At 47.4% G+C, this 17,163-nt stretch overlaps 3 protein-coding genes across 4 annotated transcripts; 1 reads left to right on the top strand and 2 right to left on the bottom strand.

The window, feature by feature from the left end:
- Positions 1-202: 202 nt before the first annotated feature.
- LOC101069530 (leucine-rich repeat-containing protein 3B) lies at positions 203-5,780 on the bottom strand. 2 transcript variants are annotated; one of them, XM_029844623.1, is made up of 2 exons: positions 5,612-5,780; positions 203-3,559 (listed from the first exon to the last, which is right to left on the bottom strand). In XM_029844623.1, exon 2 carries the CDS (start codon positions 3,423-3,425, stop codon positions 2,643-2,645), a length of 783 nt encoding a protein of 260 aa, XP_029700483.1. In that variant the 5' UTR covers positions 3,426-3,559; positions 5,612-5,780; the 3' UTR covers positions 203-2,642. The 2 variants fall into 2 exon arrangements, with proteins under 2 accessions (XP_029700483.1, XP_011607552.1); XM_011609250.2 differs by having other exon boundaries at positions 5,602-5,778.
- Positions 5,781-10,306: 4,526 nt separating this feature from the next.
- Positions 10,307-12,204, bottom strand: LOC101075383 (3-oxoacyl-[acyl-carrier-protein] synthase, mitochondrial). Its single transcript, XM_003969174.3, has 2 exons — positions 10,975-12,204; positions 10,307-10,887 (listed from the first exon to the last, which is right to left on the bottom strand). Exons 1-2 carry the CDS (start codon positions 11,961-11,963, stop codon positions 10,485-10,487), a joined length of 1,392 nt encoding a protein of 463 aa, XP_003969223.1. The 5' UTR covers positions 11,964-12,204; the 3' UTR covers positions 10,307-10,484.
- A 155-nt stretch (positions 12,205-12,359) lies between these two features.
- LOC101075603 (peptide-N(4)-(N-acetyl-beta-glucosaminyl)asparagine amidase) lies at positions 12,360-16,910 on the top strand. The gene is made up of 12 exons (XM_003969175.3): positions 12,360-12,588; positions 12,810-12,924; positions 13,001-13,204; positions 13,281-13,443; positions 13,647-13,866; positions 14,157-14,278; positions 15,076-15,221; positions 15,307-15,417; positions 15,500-15,685; positions 15,787-15,972; positions 16,072-16,249; positions 16,319-16,910. Exons 1-12 carry the CDS (start codon positions 12,488-12,490, stop codon positions 16,492-16,494), a joined length of 1,908 nt encoding a protein of 635 aa, XP_003969224.1. The 5' UTR covers positions 12,360-12,487; the 3' UTR covers positions 16,495-16,910.
- The last annotated feature ends 253 nt before the right edge of the window (positions 16,911-17,163 follow it).

Raw genomic sequence — 17,163 nt, 5'->3', positions numbered from 1 at the left:
GCTAACATTTACTTTAGTGAATGAAATGTGAGCTCGACGGTCTGGACGAACAGGCTGGTATGAAAACAGAAAAAAGCTTCTATTTAAACAAGGACAGAGTTTTTTCTGCAACCTGAGAAAGTTAAACAAAAAGGCCAGCGGCACCAGCGTAGACGCAAGGATGGAGTTTAAATAAAAAACTTAAACACAAATGTCACAGGACTCGATGCGGACCTTCTTTATTTCATTTTCTTTGTGCCATTCCATTACAACAGAGTCACGACACTTCAATTCCATGTGATCAGGTGCCATCTGTGCATGGAAAACTGGGAAACGGAAGATGGAAGTTGAGCCGGACAGCAGTTCACATCAGCAGAACCGACTGTTTCTGCAAAATAACCCACTAATGCAGCAGCTGTGAGATCTGACAGAGCAGAGGTGGAAGAACCAAATGGGAACTTTCAAAGTGGTCAGACGAGTATTCAGGCACTTAGAAATACTCTAAAGTACTTGGCTACACTGTGCTTGGTTACCCTCGACATGCATTGACCTCCCTCCTGTCCCAGGGAGGATCAGGTTACCAGTCAAAGTTAAGGGAAGTTGCACAATCAAGAACATCTAATTAAAGGGATTCTGGTATTTCACACAACATTTATATTTACATGCGACCCTACAGTTGTCTAATTACACCCTCGCTGCAACGACGCCACTTTAACTGTACAAAACCCGACGAACTGAAACTCGAACAAGACGTCGGCCCGGAGTACGATAATCACAGGAAGTCTTTAACGCGAGCTTTAACGCTTCCTGTACAGTTCTTCATGCGGCCTTCAGGTGGTTCCTCTGTTGTTTGAGTGAGTAACGAAACGATAGCGGTGACATTCCCTCAGCATTTCAGTTGCATTAAAGGGAAATGCATGTGTTGGCAGCCTGGTCCGAAGCTTTCGTGGCAATTTATCGGGGTTTTTTTTTTCACGTTAGACTTAAGACCACAGTGCCGGAGACCAAGCTGTTGGTTTAAGGTTGTTTGAACCACACGACTCCAAACGACGCGCCCAGAAATTAAAAGCGATGAGGAGTTCAGACAGATGTTGTGCTTGTGTTGGTCAGCAGAGAAACTTACTGAAGACATCACGAATAAACGTCACAACAACTTTTGAAACGGCGACTCGATTTCTCAACGTGAACGCAAGCCTAGCCGAGTCACCAGAACTGTATTTTTATGTTGCCTTTCCCATGTAAATGTCACTGTTATAGACTTAGCGTACCAGCCTGCTAGGTAGACATCTTGGCTACCGTGACAACGTCATTGTTGTCATTTCCTCATGGAATGTCCAGGATGTTGGCAAAATGTTAGCAATCAAGTTCACAGTTCATGATACTTCTGATCTGGAGTTTTGGTTAGCAAGACGATAAAAACTGCGTTAAATAGGCTGGCCGGGCTAAATGCTAGCTAAATGCTAGCTAACCACACCGACATTTTGGAGGGATCTCTGAAATGGGACACGTGGATCTGACCTCAAGTTTACCAGAAGATTCGCATCAAACTTCAAAACCGATGTGGTGTTTTACAACCATTGTCACTGACACGGAACCAACACGTAACGGTACTTTGTAAACACGTAAACGTACACGTTAGCAGTGATGTCGCTGTCAATCAACAGGGACGAGCTTTTCAAACAGTTTCAGGTTTACAGAAATTAGAAAACAAGACTAGATTGAAAACATGCAACCTTGAGGGACAGACGTCAGGACGGGTGTCCCGGTCCGGGGGAAGGACGTGCAAATCTACCCAACTGACCAACAAACAGGGTTCCTATATTTGGGTTTGCTGACAGAACCATTAAAAGAAGATTCATCGTCTGCTGCTGTCGCCAACTTCACAAACACTGATGATCCAGCATTTGGATCAATTTGAATCCACCTTTAATCCGTCTGCCTGTAAAGGGTTAAAGAAAGAGGCAACGTTAGCTATTCCCTTAGGAATAGCAATAAAGGTTCCTGGAACTGAGGTACTAAAATCTGGGCCCTGGGAAATCAAATTCAGGGTCTTACCTGTTACAAATATAATTATTTTTGGATATTCCAAATCTGAATTTCAAAATATGATAACCTCAATAATTACACCTGAGATTAGAATTTCAAAATTTTACCTTCTATCTGTGTAAAAAAAGAAGAGAGACAGAGAGAAAGAGAGAATATTGTGGATTGGCCTCAAATACGAAATTCCATGAAGGAATTCTGCTCAGTTTTACAAAATAAAATCCAACAGAACTTTATCGACAGAAGATTTCCCCGACTGCTTCCGATTTTTAGGAGCATATTTCTAAAACTGAAATGAAGACTCGTACAAACATCAACGAGGGGCAGAAACGCGAAAACCACATTTCAGTAAAAAATAAGGATTTTAGAAATGTAAAGATCTCCTCAGGGGAACCAGTAGAAATTCCACTTTGAGCCCAAAAGCCCAAAAGTACCAAAAATGATTCCCCGATACTGGATTTTTTTTTTAAAAGATTCTCTCTCATTTCCTCTCAGGTCGCTCATAACCAAACACCAACGTACGACAAAGTTTTACTACGGATGAACAGCTCTTGGGGACTAGCGCTACCTAAAAGTCTGTAAACACGACAAATTTTGGATCCTCTTTTGGTTTTGCTCACTCAAACCACGGTGCTAATGTCGTCGGCCTCGTCCGGTTTCTTGGGCTTGCTGGGAAGAGACTTGAGATACTCCAGGTGGCGCCGGGCATCCTCCTGGTTCTGCCGCACGTAATACACCACGTAGGAAATGACCATGGCAAACCAGCCGAACATGGTCACCAGCATGGCGTAGTCTGTGGTCCTTTTAGTCAGATTACAGAGGTCCGTGTCCACGGCCAAGAAGGGGCGCCCCTCCTGGTCCAGAAGCTCGGAGCTCCTGCAGAGCACCCGGGCGGACGCCTCGTGGTTATGAGCCATCCCGCTGATGGCCTGCTGGAGGGCGCAGTCGCAATGCCAGGGGTTGTCGTCCACAATGACGCGGGCCTTGAGGCGGGCGAAGGCATCCTTGTGCACGCTAGTGATGCGGTTGTGCGACAGGTCCAGAACTTGTAACGCCGCTTCGATGCCGCTGAAAGAACCTTCTCCCAAAGTCTCCACGGCGTTGTACGAAAGGTTGAGCTCCCTCAGAAGCCTCAGTCCGTGGAAGGCTTGGTCGGGCACGGCGCCGATCTGGTTGTGGTCGAGCCTCAGGAGGACGGTGTCCACCGGAAGGCTGGGGGGGATCTCTTTGAGCCGGGACTGGCTGCAGGTGACGTTGAGGCCGTGGAGGTGGGGGTCACGTTGGCACATGCAGCCCTTCGGACACATGCTGGCCGAGGGGAAGCACAGCGCCATGAGGACAAGGCTCTGGAGGAGCAGGCACATGGGGATGGAGCGGGACAGCCACAAGTCCAGCAGAGTCATACTGACCGACCATCAGCCGCATCCCGTCTGGGGCCACAACTCCACCGCCGATCCCTTACACGCATGGCATAGTGGCGAGCGCTCCTCAGGCCCCGCCCACCCAGATGTGAGATGTTTTCATGCTGCCTTGAGTCCTAAAGAGAGTTTCAAAACAGAGAGACAGAGGTGACCTGTTAGTCATCACCACAAACAACGTTTGGGTCGTATTTTCCTTCCCCAAATAAACGAGACGCTGTTGAGACTGGACGCTGCCGCGAGACAAGTTGGGACCGGATCGGACAGCCAGGGACGCAAAACGGACCAGCTGTTTCTGACGCTGTAAACGCATCACCTAAAATAAGCGGCTGTCACCAAGGTCTTTGGTTCAATCCCCAAAATAGCAGCGTGCGATGTAAAGAACTCTGAGCTACAAAAGCCGTCTATAAATAGTCTGGTCACAGGGACGTGACCCTTGACCTTTAGCATATACAATCAGGGGTCAGGGGTGAACACAGGCGCCTCACAGCAGGACGCTTCTGGGATTCAGTACGACTCCAGTCTTCCTGACTGGTTCTTACGTTCTCTGGTTTCCTCCCACTGCTGGTGGGTGGAGTCCTGCCTCTCACCTGGTGACTGCTGGGATAGGCTCCACCCCCTGACCCTTATTAGGAGCACTGACAGGAAGTGGTCGGATGGATGGATCGTAGAGGTCATGGATAAAAACGTTCCTATATTAAACGGTTTTATTGGATTATGACATCAGGCGACCTGGAGCCAGGCAGAACGCGGGGCTCGCTACGCCCACATCCCGGAAATGAGCCGCTCCGTTCCGCCAGATCATCTGAAACGTTCCACATCAGCATGACGAAGCAAAAACAGGCAGAACTGTTGGGTTCAACCCTCCTCAGACGTGAACCTCCAGTTACTCCCGAAGCTCTGAGCTCGGCTCCTGACCAAGTCCACGGTTGGAACAGATACCGTCAGACCTTCGGCAGAAGGCCGGTGCGGCCGACCGCCGGCTGTAACGCCGCCTCTGGGATTACGTCTGAGACCCTGAAAGGTCAGAGCAGCTTCAAGAAATGAGGGATTAGAGCGTGTGGATCAGCCTGAAACATGATGTAAGACCCAGAGAATCCACAGTTCCCATTAAATATTCATCCTTCATACAAGCTGCTGCAGAGAAGACTCGTGTGTTGGCAGGTTGCAGTTCTACCTCCATCTGTGGTTCTTCTGGTAGCAGTTCACTGGATCTTCTCTACTGGAGGATCCACACCAGAAACTAAAAGACTCTGGGGGACTTTATTCATTCCTTCTTCTGGAGAAAGTTCCCAGACAGTGATGACGTCATCATCTCGCCGTCTTTTATACCCATTCCAGAGTTCTCTGACCAGGAAGTGGAACCAATCAGCTGCCAATCCTGATGTTTCCCCTGTTGTTCATCAGTGCAGCGGTTCATTCGGGGATCACTGGATCGATGGATCCCTCTCACTGGACTCTCCCTCAGGAAATGTTACTCTTCCATGTTGGCAGGTGCGAATCAACCTGAGCTCATGGATCCGGAACATGCACATTCAGAACCTGCAGGATCGCAACTGTGCGTGAGACGTGCGTGTGAGCTCGTGTGCAGTCACGTGACCGCCTGTCCAAACACAGCCCACCGTCTGTGAGACCTGAGCAAACACCAACACTCACAACCGGACCACCGTAAACACCAGCGGTAAACCGGAAACAGCGTAGAGAGTTTGATGCGTTTCTTCCCCAGACCAACAGACACTTGTCACGGAGCCACATCAGCTCACATTAACCTGCCTGACATCAGCATTTAACTTTGAACGCTCCTTTTCTGCTGAACGCAGATCAGCAGGCTGCAGCCAGGAATAAAGTTGGAATCGAACAAAATGGGAATTTCTAAAGCTGATGGCTGCCGTTCCAATATTCAAAGGTGGGGAAACGCACATTTATTTCATGTGCTGTGAAACACTCATCATTTCTTTTAATGGCGTCTGAGAGAAGGTTGCGTGGAAAACACCACGCACCTGCTGGAACCTGCGAGGTGTCCGAGCTGAAAGACAAACCCGTCATCAATAACCGATCACAACGAAGAGCTTCAATCAATTCGTCGCTGCGCCGCCGAGTGGACGCAGCGAGACGCAGACATGCAGCAGACACGATGAGCAACAGGCGACACGAGGCTCACCTGCACACACCGTCAGCGGCCGGAGGGCTGCACGACGCCCGGATCACAGGCACCAGCTGAGCGGGGCTCCGAGGCCGCCCTGTCCGCCACAATGTCGGCTCCCCGGTGCGCCAGGCGCAGTGTGAATCTGCATCGTTTACCCCCCCAGTATGAAGCACTGAATGGGAAAAGGGAGGGGCTCTTTGTGTGAAGTCGCACGTGCTACCATTACGACTTCCGGGCACGGATTCAATTTTAAAGCTTGATTCTTTATTATGGTTATATTGTCAATGTCCTTTACTGTATTTTTTGCTATTATGCTGAAATGGAAACTTTTAAGTTCCAGTGAATAAGTTTAGGATGGCTTCACACGAATTTTCGTTAAATATAAATATTTTGCCTGCAAACACACCTTTTGGACACCTCTGGCCAATTCGTGCTCTTATTTTGAAAATACCATTACTTGGTTTCCTGTCGGAGCTGTGACAAACAGCCGCAACTTGATGCAACAGTGAAGTTGCTGTGGAGACCAGGTTGAATGAATGAAGGTCCATCATCATGTTGGGTTTGAATGGACGGAACATTTCACCTATAACAAATCTGACCGGGTCACAGCAGGAATTCTTTGGTTACGTGATGGAAAAAAGCTCACACCGGAACTGCGTGACCTTTATCACGCGCTTTGTTCGAGGCTGTCAAACAACCTGTTCCCAGAAAGCAAACATGTGACAAGGCACGTTTTCATGGAGTGAGAGTTATTGTCTCTGTTCTGGTGGTAATAGGAATGAGAAATTAAAATAAACCAGGACATGGGTCCCCTCATGGGGGCTAGAATCAGGTTTATAAAGTAACCCAGTGAGAACATTCTGGGTCAACGCCAGACAAACCGGGTTGATTCTGGACCAGACTGGGATCATCCCTCAGGAGCTGAGAATTGGCCTCCGTTGCTCCTGTTGTTCAAGGTCAACAGCAGTCAGACCAGCTGCCCGAGGGGACCCTGAACTGTCCGATGGAGCCACACGAAGACGGACTGGGAGGTGTGGGAGCAGTGGGAGGTTTCAGGCCGACGCCTTCAAACATTGTTCATCGATCGGTGATGTTCTCAGACAAAGGTCAGACCGCTCCGCAGGGGGCGGGGCTTCAACTCAGGTGCAGGATGTGGGAAAAGGATCTGAAATCATCAGAAAGGTTGATTGTTGCTGATGGACAGAAATGTTGCCCCCTGCTGGCGGTGTGCAGAGCTGTCGCTGTACCGACTTGAAGCAAGAAGAAATAAGTTGAGAGAAGAAGGCTGGAGTGTGAAACCTTCCGATGGAGCGGAGACGCACATTCTGAATGTGGCCTCAAATGAAGAAGCTATAAAAATCCTTCGTGCTGCAATTAAATATGAAGAGGATGTGATCATCCAACCGTCGCGGCCTCATCTGCTCCCGACAGAGATCTTCACGTTGCTCCTAGCGTCAGCACGCCTCTGACATTCCCAAAATCGCTTCGCAGCTCCGACATTCAGCCGGCTGAAGAGAAAACCCGGGGAAAAATGGGAGCGGCTGGAAGCAAACAGGTCACAAACACAAACATGGAGATTTAAAATCTGGGAGAACAGCAAAGCTCTCAATGACTCGGAGCTGAAATCCTCTAAAAGGGTTCAAAAATCTCAGCCTGATCAGATCAAATCTCCGATCTCAGGCCAAGTTTGACGCATTCTCTTTATTAAACGTGCCGAAGAGGCTGAAATCCATCACGTGGGAGATCCGTCGAGGTTCTGCTGTGTTGATCGTCAGCCCTTGGCTCTGCCAACGCGTCCAGCCTCATTAGTGTCGGAGGGAGGAGATGGACCGTCAGGGGAACTGGCCCGGCTGGCTCGCCATCAGGATCTGTCTGTCCTCACCCAGCTCCAGGGGGGCGCTCGACCTTTTCCCTGCATCTGCCACGACGGGCCCCCGAAAAGGTCTCAGGTTCTTCACCTGGGAGAACCTCGTGCTAGCACCGCATTGACCCAAGAACTGATACGGACACAGAGGGCGTCACCATGGCGATCTCACTCAGACCACAAACAGTTTTCTCCGTTTCAGACACCCGATGTTCTTATTTCTATATATAATCTTAACGTTTGTTGCCTCCGTACACACAGGAACCATCTGTTGGAAAGATCACAACAATAACTTTACACCTTCAGATTCCTTCTGGTCTGTTTGTCGTGGTTCTTACAGGAACCAGCCACCAGGGGGTGTCAAAGATAAAAAACCTTCCTGTTATTCAATAAAAACCTTTCTGATAAAGCTGTGGCCACATAGGTTTGTAGATGAGGTGTCAGTTTATTTTTGGGGTTACCAAGCTCAGCGATGATGATTCCAACACCTTTATTCTGCTAATGACAGGAAACAGTTTGGTTCTGATCCAGAATCAAAAGCCCTAACAGACGTTTAATCGTGACGTTGGGATAATGAACAAGTTCAAGGCCTCGAAGCCTTAAAAGGCCTTAGATTCCTGATTTACCTGATGAAACCCGATGAAAGGTTCCAACGAGAGCTGATGGCTGATACAGTGGAACATCTCTCACCGGGCTGCTGGGAGACGAGGTGCCATCGTCCATCGTTTCACGCTGAGGCGCAGATGGAGCTGCAGCCACATGAACATCGGCGCATGAAAAACAGTTTTTGCTGCCATATTTGAAAAAGAGCAGATGGTCGAAGCCCCTTTTCTTCCTTCTGCCGGCTGCTGGGAAGACGCCGGCATTTGTCGGTGATCTCCCAGAGAGGAGCCAGACGAGAGAAGGCAGCTGATTCAGGACAAATTAATCACAGCGTGTTTGCAGTTCTCAGTTGCTCATAATGAAAATTCATCCGCAGCCCGTCAGGAAGCTGTTATCAGCCCGACCAATAATCTCCACCAAGGCCACGACGACGACGAGTGCGAGGAGCTGTTCTCACACAACCCACTGTTCAACGTAAACCTCAATTTAATGCTAACATGCTAACGCCTGGCGTCGCAGCAACCTGAAGTTTTATCGCTCTGCATCAGGTTGAAAGCTGCTTTCAGACGCTTTAACATTCAACGTAAGCATTTATTAGCACTCATTTGACTCCAGCTTTATTTAAACAGCATTTGCTACAAACAGGTTTGTCTCTGGAGCCTTTAGAGAATCACAGTCTGACCCCTGAACAGCAGAAGGGAAAACTGCCTAGAACAGGAGGAAACCGTGAGTGGGAACGGGTGGAGAGGGGGAGGGCATTTCCCAACACTCGCTGCAGACGTTAACAATCACGCAGCGATTTCTATAATGTCTGACGTCTAAAACAGCTCGTGATGATGTCGCCATCACGAGGCGGCGTCCACGGCACCACCGCCGTGCTGATGAAGCCCAGCCATGTTCTAATTTTAGTTCATGGTGATGAACTGTGCTCCATGTGGGACATGGGGATATCAAAGGGAATGCACACTGACTCTGTTGCCATGGTGACCACAACTCAACTCAGGACACTTCCTAATTAGGAGGCAGCAATTGTCAAAAAGGGGGAATTTAATGAAGCAAAGTCTTAAATGCTGAAAGGGGAGAAGTGACAGTGTTTCCCCCAGCGAGCGGCTCCTTCCTGCTCGCTGTTTTCATGCTTTCATCCGTCTGTTTTTCACACATCCGTGTGATCACATTTACAGTTTTGGTTCCAATCATCCAGCATCACTGCGGCAGCGACAGGAAGCAGCTGCTGGACAGGAAGTGATGTCTACGAGGAAGAACACACCTCATGAATCCTTGTCAGATTATTTTAATTCATTAACGGATGAATAATTCATTTATTCATTAGCTGGATGTGACAGCCAGAAGATAAAAGTGTATAATTGGGCCTGCAGAGATGATTCATCACCAGGTCCAGTTTTACATCAGGCGGTTCCGTCCCGGTGAGAAAAGAGGATAAATTCAGAATGATGTGACAGAAGAGAGGGATGGACGACGTCAACGCTGCTCTCTTCAAAGAATGGAGCCGAAATATTTGTAACTTTTTACATTTCATTCCCGCACTGGATCTTAGAATTGCATAAATGTTTAAATTACCTTCAACTGAGCTTTTAACTACACATAAGTCACATGTCAGTGACAGGATGTTTAGATGCCTGCAGCAGATATCAGAGATGGATTATTGGCTGATTTGTTTGTGTGCATGGAGCTCTTTAGAGTGGAGCGGAGAGCTCTTTGACCGCTGCAGGAAATATTTTAGCTGCAGCACTTTGTGTATGTTTTTATTGTTTAATGTACTGTTTGTCTTTTGGATGTTCTTCATGCCCTTTCAATTTCTCCCTGGGGACAAAACAAAGTGTTTGAAGAGAAATAACATCACAAAGTGATGCTGAACATTTAACTGAATTATTTAACTGGAGTCCTAAAAATCTTTCTGAGGGTCGGTCACAGGCGAGGTTTGATGCGCAACAGCGCCCCCTGCCGGACACAAAGATAAGGCAACGTCATCAGAACTGAGAATTAACTTAATTTGATAAGAAGTTCTAATATAATTCTTTGAGTTCCTATTAAAATATTACATTATTATTCCATTATATTCTGTTGAACAGTTTTACTTTCAACTAGAATTAAAAAATATTCTATATAAAATTAGCTTCAAAATAAAAAATTATTAAAAGTAGCATTATTCATTATTTATCACTTACTTCAAACTCTGCTTCTGACATTAGGACTAAAATATTTTTAAAATGTCCAACATGATTCAATCATTCTGTTTAAATCTTTTATTGAATTCTAATTTTAAAAAACGATCTTTAACTTGGTTTTGTCACATTTTTAATGCTTTAGTGGAATAATTTGCATTGTAACATGTGATTACATATCAGTCTGTATTGACACCATTTCTCAATCAGTCTTATGAACAAATGTATGTTAAATGGCTGTGTGTCTGTCATACGCTGGCCAGACAAAGTGACGCGTTAGTGCCACCGAATCCAAAGGAGTTGGTGAGGGCCACCCGTCGGCCCCCAGTCAGCCACGGCTGTGCAGCACAGGGGACGTAGTTCAGGTCAAACTCTGGCTCAGTGCGGTCCAGGTTGAGGGTCGGAGGGAGCACCCCGTGGTAGCAAGCCAGGGCTGTAAAGGCTGCCTCCAGGGCACCGGCGGCTCCCAGCAGATGTCCCGTGGCCCCTTTAGTGGAGGAGACGGCCAAGCTGTGGAGGTTCTCCTGGAAGAGCCTCTTGATGGCGGCGTTTTCAGCAGCATCACCCAGAGGTGTGGAGGTGGCATGAGCGTTGACGTACGTTACTTCTGCCGGAGAGATGCCGGCGTCTCTCAGAGCTGCAGCCATGCACCTGAACAGACCGGTTTAATTTACAATGTCAATATGTATCAGTTTCTAATCTGTCATGCAAGCACACAAACATGCTTGTCGTCATCACCTGAACGCTCCGTCTCCATCTGCTGCAGGCGCCGTGATGTGACTGCCGTCCCCAGAGAGCCCATAACCCAGAACCTCAGCGTAGATCCTGGCTCCTCTTGTCACTGCACGATCCATCTCCTCTAGAAGGAGCACCGCTGCTCCCTCGCCCATCACGAAACCTTCTCTCTCTGGATGGAAGGGCCTCGATGCTGCCGTGGGATTGCTGTTCCACCTAGTGGCGAGGGCCCGTGCCCTGGCAAAGCCAGCCAATGACAGGGGCCCCACACAGCATTCTGTTCCACCTGTAACCATAGCAACAGCATCGCCATGGGCAATGAACCTGGCAGCATCACCGATGGCGTGCGCACCAGTCGTGCAGGCTGTGGAGACCGCGTGGTTGGGACCCTTCAGTTTGTGTTTGATACTAATGTGTCCAGCAGCCATGTTGACAAGGATGCGAGGAACAAAGAAGGGGCTGACTTTATTGTAACCCCTTTCTTTAAAGGCAGCAGAGGTCCGTGCAATTTCATCCAGGGGCACCATGCCCATTCCAACAGCAACTCCGGTGCTGACTTGCTCCTCGGGGGTTTGGGGGTGCCATCCTGAGTCCTCCAAGGCAAGCTGAGCAGCTGCAAGGGCCATGACAGTGGCTGATGACATGCTGTTACTCTCCCCTCGAGAGACGAAACTCTCCTCCTTAAACTGACCCTGCTCCTCTCCTCTGGGCACCAGAGCTGCCACCCTACAGGGGACTGTCTTGTACTCTTCTGAGTGGAGGGCAACAATCCCACTCTGACCTCTGATAAGACGCTCCCAGGCCAGTGAGGTGCCACTTCCCAGAGGACAGATTAACCCCATGCCAGTAACAACAACCCGTTTTCTGTCATTTCCAGAACTGTGCTGTCTGGAATGTTGGGGAGGCCATACACACGGGACCCTGCGAGCAACTGCCCTGACGTTCCGCGGCTTTAGCAGCAGTTTAGCCCAACAGGTTAACGGAGTAGCCATGAGGTCTCTGCAGATTGACAGCTAGCTTGTAGCTTTAGTGAGCTGGTGCTTAATCACGAATTGTGGCGCGCTTTGGAGACACAACTATACTTATTTTAATTAATTTCCTTACCTGATGAAATTTTTGAAGATTTCGCTCCAAAACTGTGAACAGATTCATGTTTTGATCAACGATTTTTTTAAAAAAAAATATTGCAAGGCGATTGACATAAGGGGTGTTTATTCTTTTTTTAGGCCGCATAGTAAACGCCAGTATTAATAATATAAGAAACGGATGTATCTGTGTACACATGTTATGCTCAGCTAAGAAAGATGAAACCGTATATTATTAATAGACTTGGTTAAGGTTAATGTTTTAGTTAAACTGCCAAGATGGCATTTAAATTCAGACAATTCTAGTCAGGCGTCTAAACGTCCGCCAGAACTAGGACCCCGCGGACCTATTAGCCGGAAATAACCCTGACCAGTTATATTACGCTGAGAGACGTTTGAAAGCCTTTTAGTTGTTCTTTTAAACATTAAAAATGTCGGCCTCAGCAGCAGTCGCAACACTGTGCGAGAATTCAAATGACGATTTTCTAGACGCCGCCAAGCTGTTGCTGACTTATGCGGACAACATTTTAAGGTAAAAGCAGAGCAGTAAATAACGCAGTGCTGGTTTAAGATGAGATATGTAAACGTGGAATTTGTGCCTGTACAAATACATTAAGGATACAGACAAAACAATCGGTCAATCTGTTGGCGGTATTTAAAAATGTGACTGTATTAGGTTACGCTAAAAGATGACTTTGTTTTTAAATGTCAAAATGGCATCATCACTGGTTATTGTGATGTGTCTCCAAACAGGTTTCCCAATGAGGAAAAATACAGATCTATACGTATCGGCAATCCGACCTTTTCAACCAAGCTGTTACCCATCAAAGGTGCAGTGGAATGCCTCTTTGAGATGGGCTTTGAGGAGGTAGTGCCAGATGACAACAAACCTTCTAGTCCAACAAAGGTTGTGGACATTTATGAAAATATTCTAACCTTCTCAGGCTGAGACTCACCTCGTCTTCCCCAAATCTGCATCAGTGGAGCAGCTGAAGCTCATTAGAGACTCCATAGCAACGGAGAGGGACCAAAGGCTTCGTGGAGGACAGCCTGTTCAACCTGCAGCTTCCACCCCAGAACCAGAAAGTTCCGTTGCCGCTGCCTCCAGTCAGGCCATCCCGCCGGCCACACCACAACCGTCGTCCTTGGTAAAGATGTGGTTTAATAAATGCAACATTCAGTAAGGATGTTTATTTTGCTGACTGGATGTTGTCTTACCTTCAGGAGAGCAGCATGAGCTTTTTTGTGACCCTGCAGTCAAATTTCCAAAACGTGATGCTGTATGAGAGCTCTGATCTGCAGGAGGAAGCCAGAAGAGTCATTCCTCAGCAGCAACTGTTGTCCTCTGCAGAGCAAAATCTGAACAAGGCAAAAGAGGCTGATCCAGGTGAAGCTGACATTGTAGAACTCTGGATATCATCTGAATACGTGCTGGGTTGATGAGTAAAAATCATGATGCCTCAGTCATTTTTGGCATCTTTGAAGAAATTATTTAAATGCCCTTTTCTCAGAGTTTGGGATAAATGGCTATTTCACACTGATACCAGTCCAGTAATGGTGGTGATAAATTTCCTCTTTTGATCTTTGTAGAGTGCAAACTGGGAATAGAGGACTTCCTGGTGCTGGAGTTGCTAAGATGGTTCAAACAGGCCTTCTTCTCCTGGGTCAACTGTCTGCCCTGCAGCCGCTGTGGGGGCTCTACCCAGAATCAAGGCTCCCTAAGTCCCACCACAGATGACCTCCGCTGGGGGGCTCAGCGGGTGGAGAACCACTTTTGTCAGAGTTGCCAGCTCTCCACCAGATTCCCAAGGTTTGTCTTTGTTCTTACTTCTCCTTTGTGGACTTCAGTTTACTTCCTAGATATGAGAAACATATTGTCATATGTTGCTTCTCAAGGAAAAACAGACCATGAGAAGACTAGATGGTCATTAATCACAAACCAGTACTCCCACCTTGCTTCGTTTTCTCATGGAAAACCAGTCTGTCTTGTCTCATTAAGAACAATAACCAGTAATCATCCCCTAATTTAGAGGCCTTTACTTTTGCAAATGTGGGGATAAGTGTTGAAGTTCAGGTTTGTTTCTCATTTGTAAACAACAGATATAATAATCCTGAGAAGCTTCTTCAGACCAAGAGGGGGCGCTGTGGGGAGTGGGCTAACTGTTTCACGCTGTGCTGCCGAGCGCTGGGCCTGGAGGCCCGATACGTGTGGGACAGCACAGGTATGAACATGACTGCAGAACCAAACTGAGGGACTCTGTCAGGTCTCAGTATCAAATGTCTTAATATTTTGTGATATGTGGGAGTTGTCAGTCTTTTGGACAGCTAATTGACCCGTAATGCCCTGGTAGACCTTTTCATCTAAAACGGGTCGGCAACCCAAAATGTTGAAAGAGCCACATTGGACCAAAAAAACCAAAAACCAAATCTGTCTGGAGCCGCAATAAATTAAAGCCTTATAAAAACCTTATTATGAAGGCAACACATGTTGTAAGTGTCTATATTAGCCTATTTTTAAAATAATCAGTAGGCTACGAATACATAATGAGCAATCATGATTAAATGTTTGTTTTCCCTGCAGCATCCTGGAGAGAATGAGGCAGCACGTGACCACTCTGCTGCACGATGGTGCTTTAACTTCCATTATAATGAGATCTTGAAATTAAATACTTATTATACACATTTTTACAGCATTGGAAAACTTGAAGAATGTTTGTTGTGTTTTTCCTCCTACAGAAATTATATTAAAACAAAACATATATTCACACCATCTTTTTACATTTTTATATTTTGAAAAAGCTCCAGGGAGCCACTAGGGCGGCGCTAAAGAGCCACACGCGGCTCCAGAGCCGCGGGTTGCCGACCACTGATCTAAAATGATGTAAGATTTTGATCTGAGCTTTCCGCTAAAGGTTTCACGTGACTTATTGCTGCATGTGTGATTTACTCACCACATCTCAGGTGTTCCACTGGAAATGATTTCAGAAGTCACAAGAATTCTCTTGTCCTGGTGTTTCAGACCACGTGTGGACGGAAGTGTACTCGGTTTCTCAGCGCCGCTGGTTGCACTGTGACTCCTGTGAGAATGTTTGTGATAAGCCTCTGCTGTATGAGGCTGGCTGGGGGAAGAAACTTTCCTACATTCTGGCTTTCTCTAAGGACCAGGTCAGACAAGAGCCAACAAGCTGGTGCTGTCAAAGCCTTTGGGTCCATATTGTCTCTGACTGTGGCTTAATTTTGTCCGTCACAGGTGGTTGACGTGACCTGGAGGTATTCCTGCAAACATCCAGAGGTTTTGGAGAGAAGGACCAGAGTTCAGGAGGCCTGGCTGATGCACACCATCAATGGCTTGAATGCTTCAGTAAGTCTGAACCCTTTTAACTCTGCACACGTGGCTCCTGTTTGGTGACCCTGATGTAAATCTGGCTGCTGCGACGCTGAAGAGGCAGCAGTCTCTGAGTCCAGACAGGAAGAGGGAGCTGACAGAGCGGCTGCTGGTCGAACTGGTTGAGTTTATATCCCCCAAGAAACCAAAGGAGGGAGAGCTGGGAGGGAGAAACTCTGGCTCTCTGGCATGGAGGATAGCACGGGGGGAGACCAGAGCAGCTGACACAGAGACCACCACACAAGTACTTTACAACTCTCTTCAGACACATCTGGATAATTCCCAACACCGGTGGCAGCACAACTACATTCAAGTCTGTCTGCTTGTGCCTGCATGTTCATTCAGTCTGCAGGTTTCGTGTTTACCCCGACTGACCGAGAGAAGGCCGACAGATTCCTGCACGTGCGCTACAGTTCAGTCAAAGACGAGTATTGTCGCGTATCCAACAACTCTGAGGTGATTCAGACGTGGGATCGGTGCTTGTGGAAGAAGGAGTCCGTCTTCAGAAAAATAGAGCACGACTGGGAGATGGTATGATTCATTACTCTCTATGTTTGGATCATTTAATACAACTAACACCAAAGCAATTAGTTGTGAATATCAACTGCAGAAGTCTGTATCCTTCTTCAGGTGTACATCGCTCGAACAGAAGGCTCCTCTGAGGGCAGGATAAGCTGGAAGTTTGACTTCAGTCCAGTAGGTTTAAAGATAAAATCTGTTTCCATCATGGCAGCCAGTCAGACGTTTCAATCTGGGAGAGTCTGCTGGCGTTTACAGGCTGGCCCGACTACCACAGAGTTCTCTGGAGGTACAATAACAATTACTGCCCAGGTAAATGTAACGCTTCCTGACAATTTTCCTGTGTTTCCCCCTTCAGATGGGAACGTGCAGTCCTTCCAGAATGTCGCCGGCTCACCAGAGTTGGTCATCACAGCAGAACTTGGTGGTGGTGATGGCGACGCGTCATGGCAGCACTCGCAGCTCTTCAGGCAAAGCCAGAAGCATACGGAAGAATACTCATTTGAAGTCCAAATCTACCTCGAAGATGATTGACGGAAGTTGACGTGGAGCTCCAGAGCATTCCTTCGATGACTCCAGAGCTTCGGAGTTACAGTGCTGACAAGAGTGCAATATTGGGTCCAGATGGAGATACGAGTGTTGATAAATGTCTTTTGTGTGAAATGTGGAAACTATGAAGAGTTTTATCTACAAAGCCATAGTGTTTGGAACGTCTTTCTCCTGAGTGGGATGAAACGTGTGGTCAATGGGACAATACAACAAACCGGATTTAATGCCAGTGGTTCTGCCTGTAATAAACTGATTATTGGTGTTGGGTTTATTGTATTCTATACATATCCGTCTGCAGTGATGTGGATGTGTGCTGGGAGTGTCGGTAAATGCGGTCGGGGTTAACTGCTTTTCCTGCGGTCTGGTTTTTAAGCGCATTAATTAAACACGTCTGGATTTTCTGTGGCCGTTCTGTCTCCCTCTTGCGGTGGCGTCAGGGAACTGCCCATTGAGTGTTCTCAATTCCCATTGGCAGGAATGCCGGTTATTTTGAAAAGCCGGCACCTGATTGGTCGGCGAGATCCGCGAGACGATTCGCCGTCTGTCCTGCAGATGGAGGAGCCGGACAGGGGATGCGAGCGCTAGCTTAAATTCCTTTATTTTTAAATGAAAAGTGCTGAGGGTTTGATTTCTGGGGCCTTTACCTTAGTGTCC

This window comes from Takifugu rubripes, chromosome 12 (genome assembly GCF_901000725.2).
Source record: "Takifugu rubripes chromosome 12, fTakRub1.2, whole genome shotgun sequence".
NCBI lineage: Eukaryota > Metazoa > Chordata > Actinopteri > Tetraodontiformes > Tetraodontidae > Takifugu > Takifugu rubripes.
The sequence above is the reverse complement of the archived record's forward strand: the minus strand, read 5'-3'. Positions and strand labels throughout refer to the sequence as shown.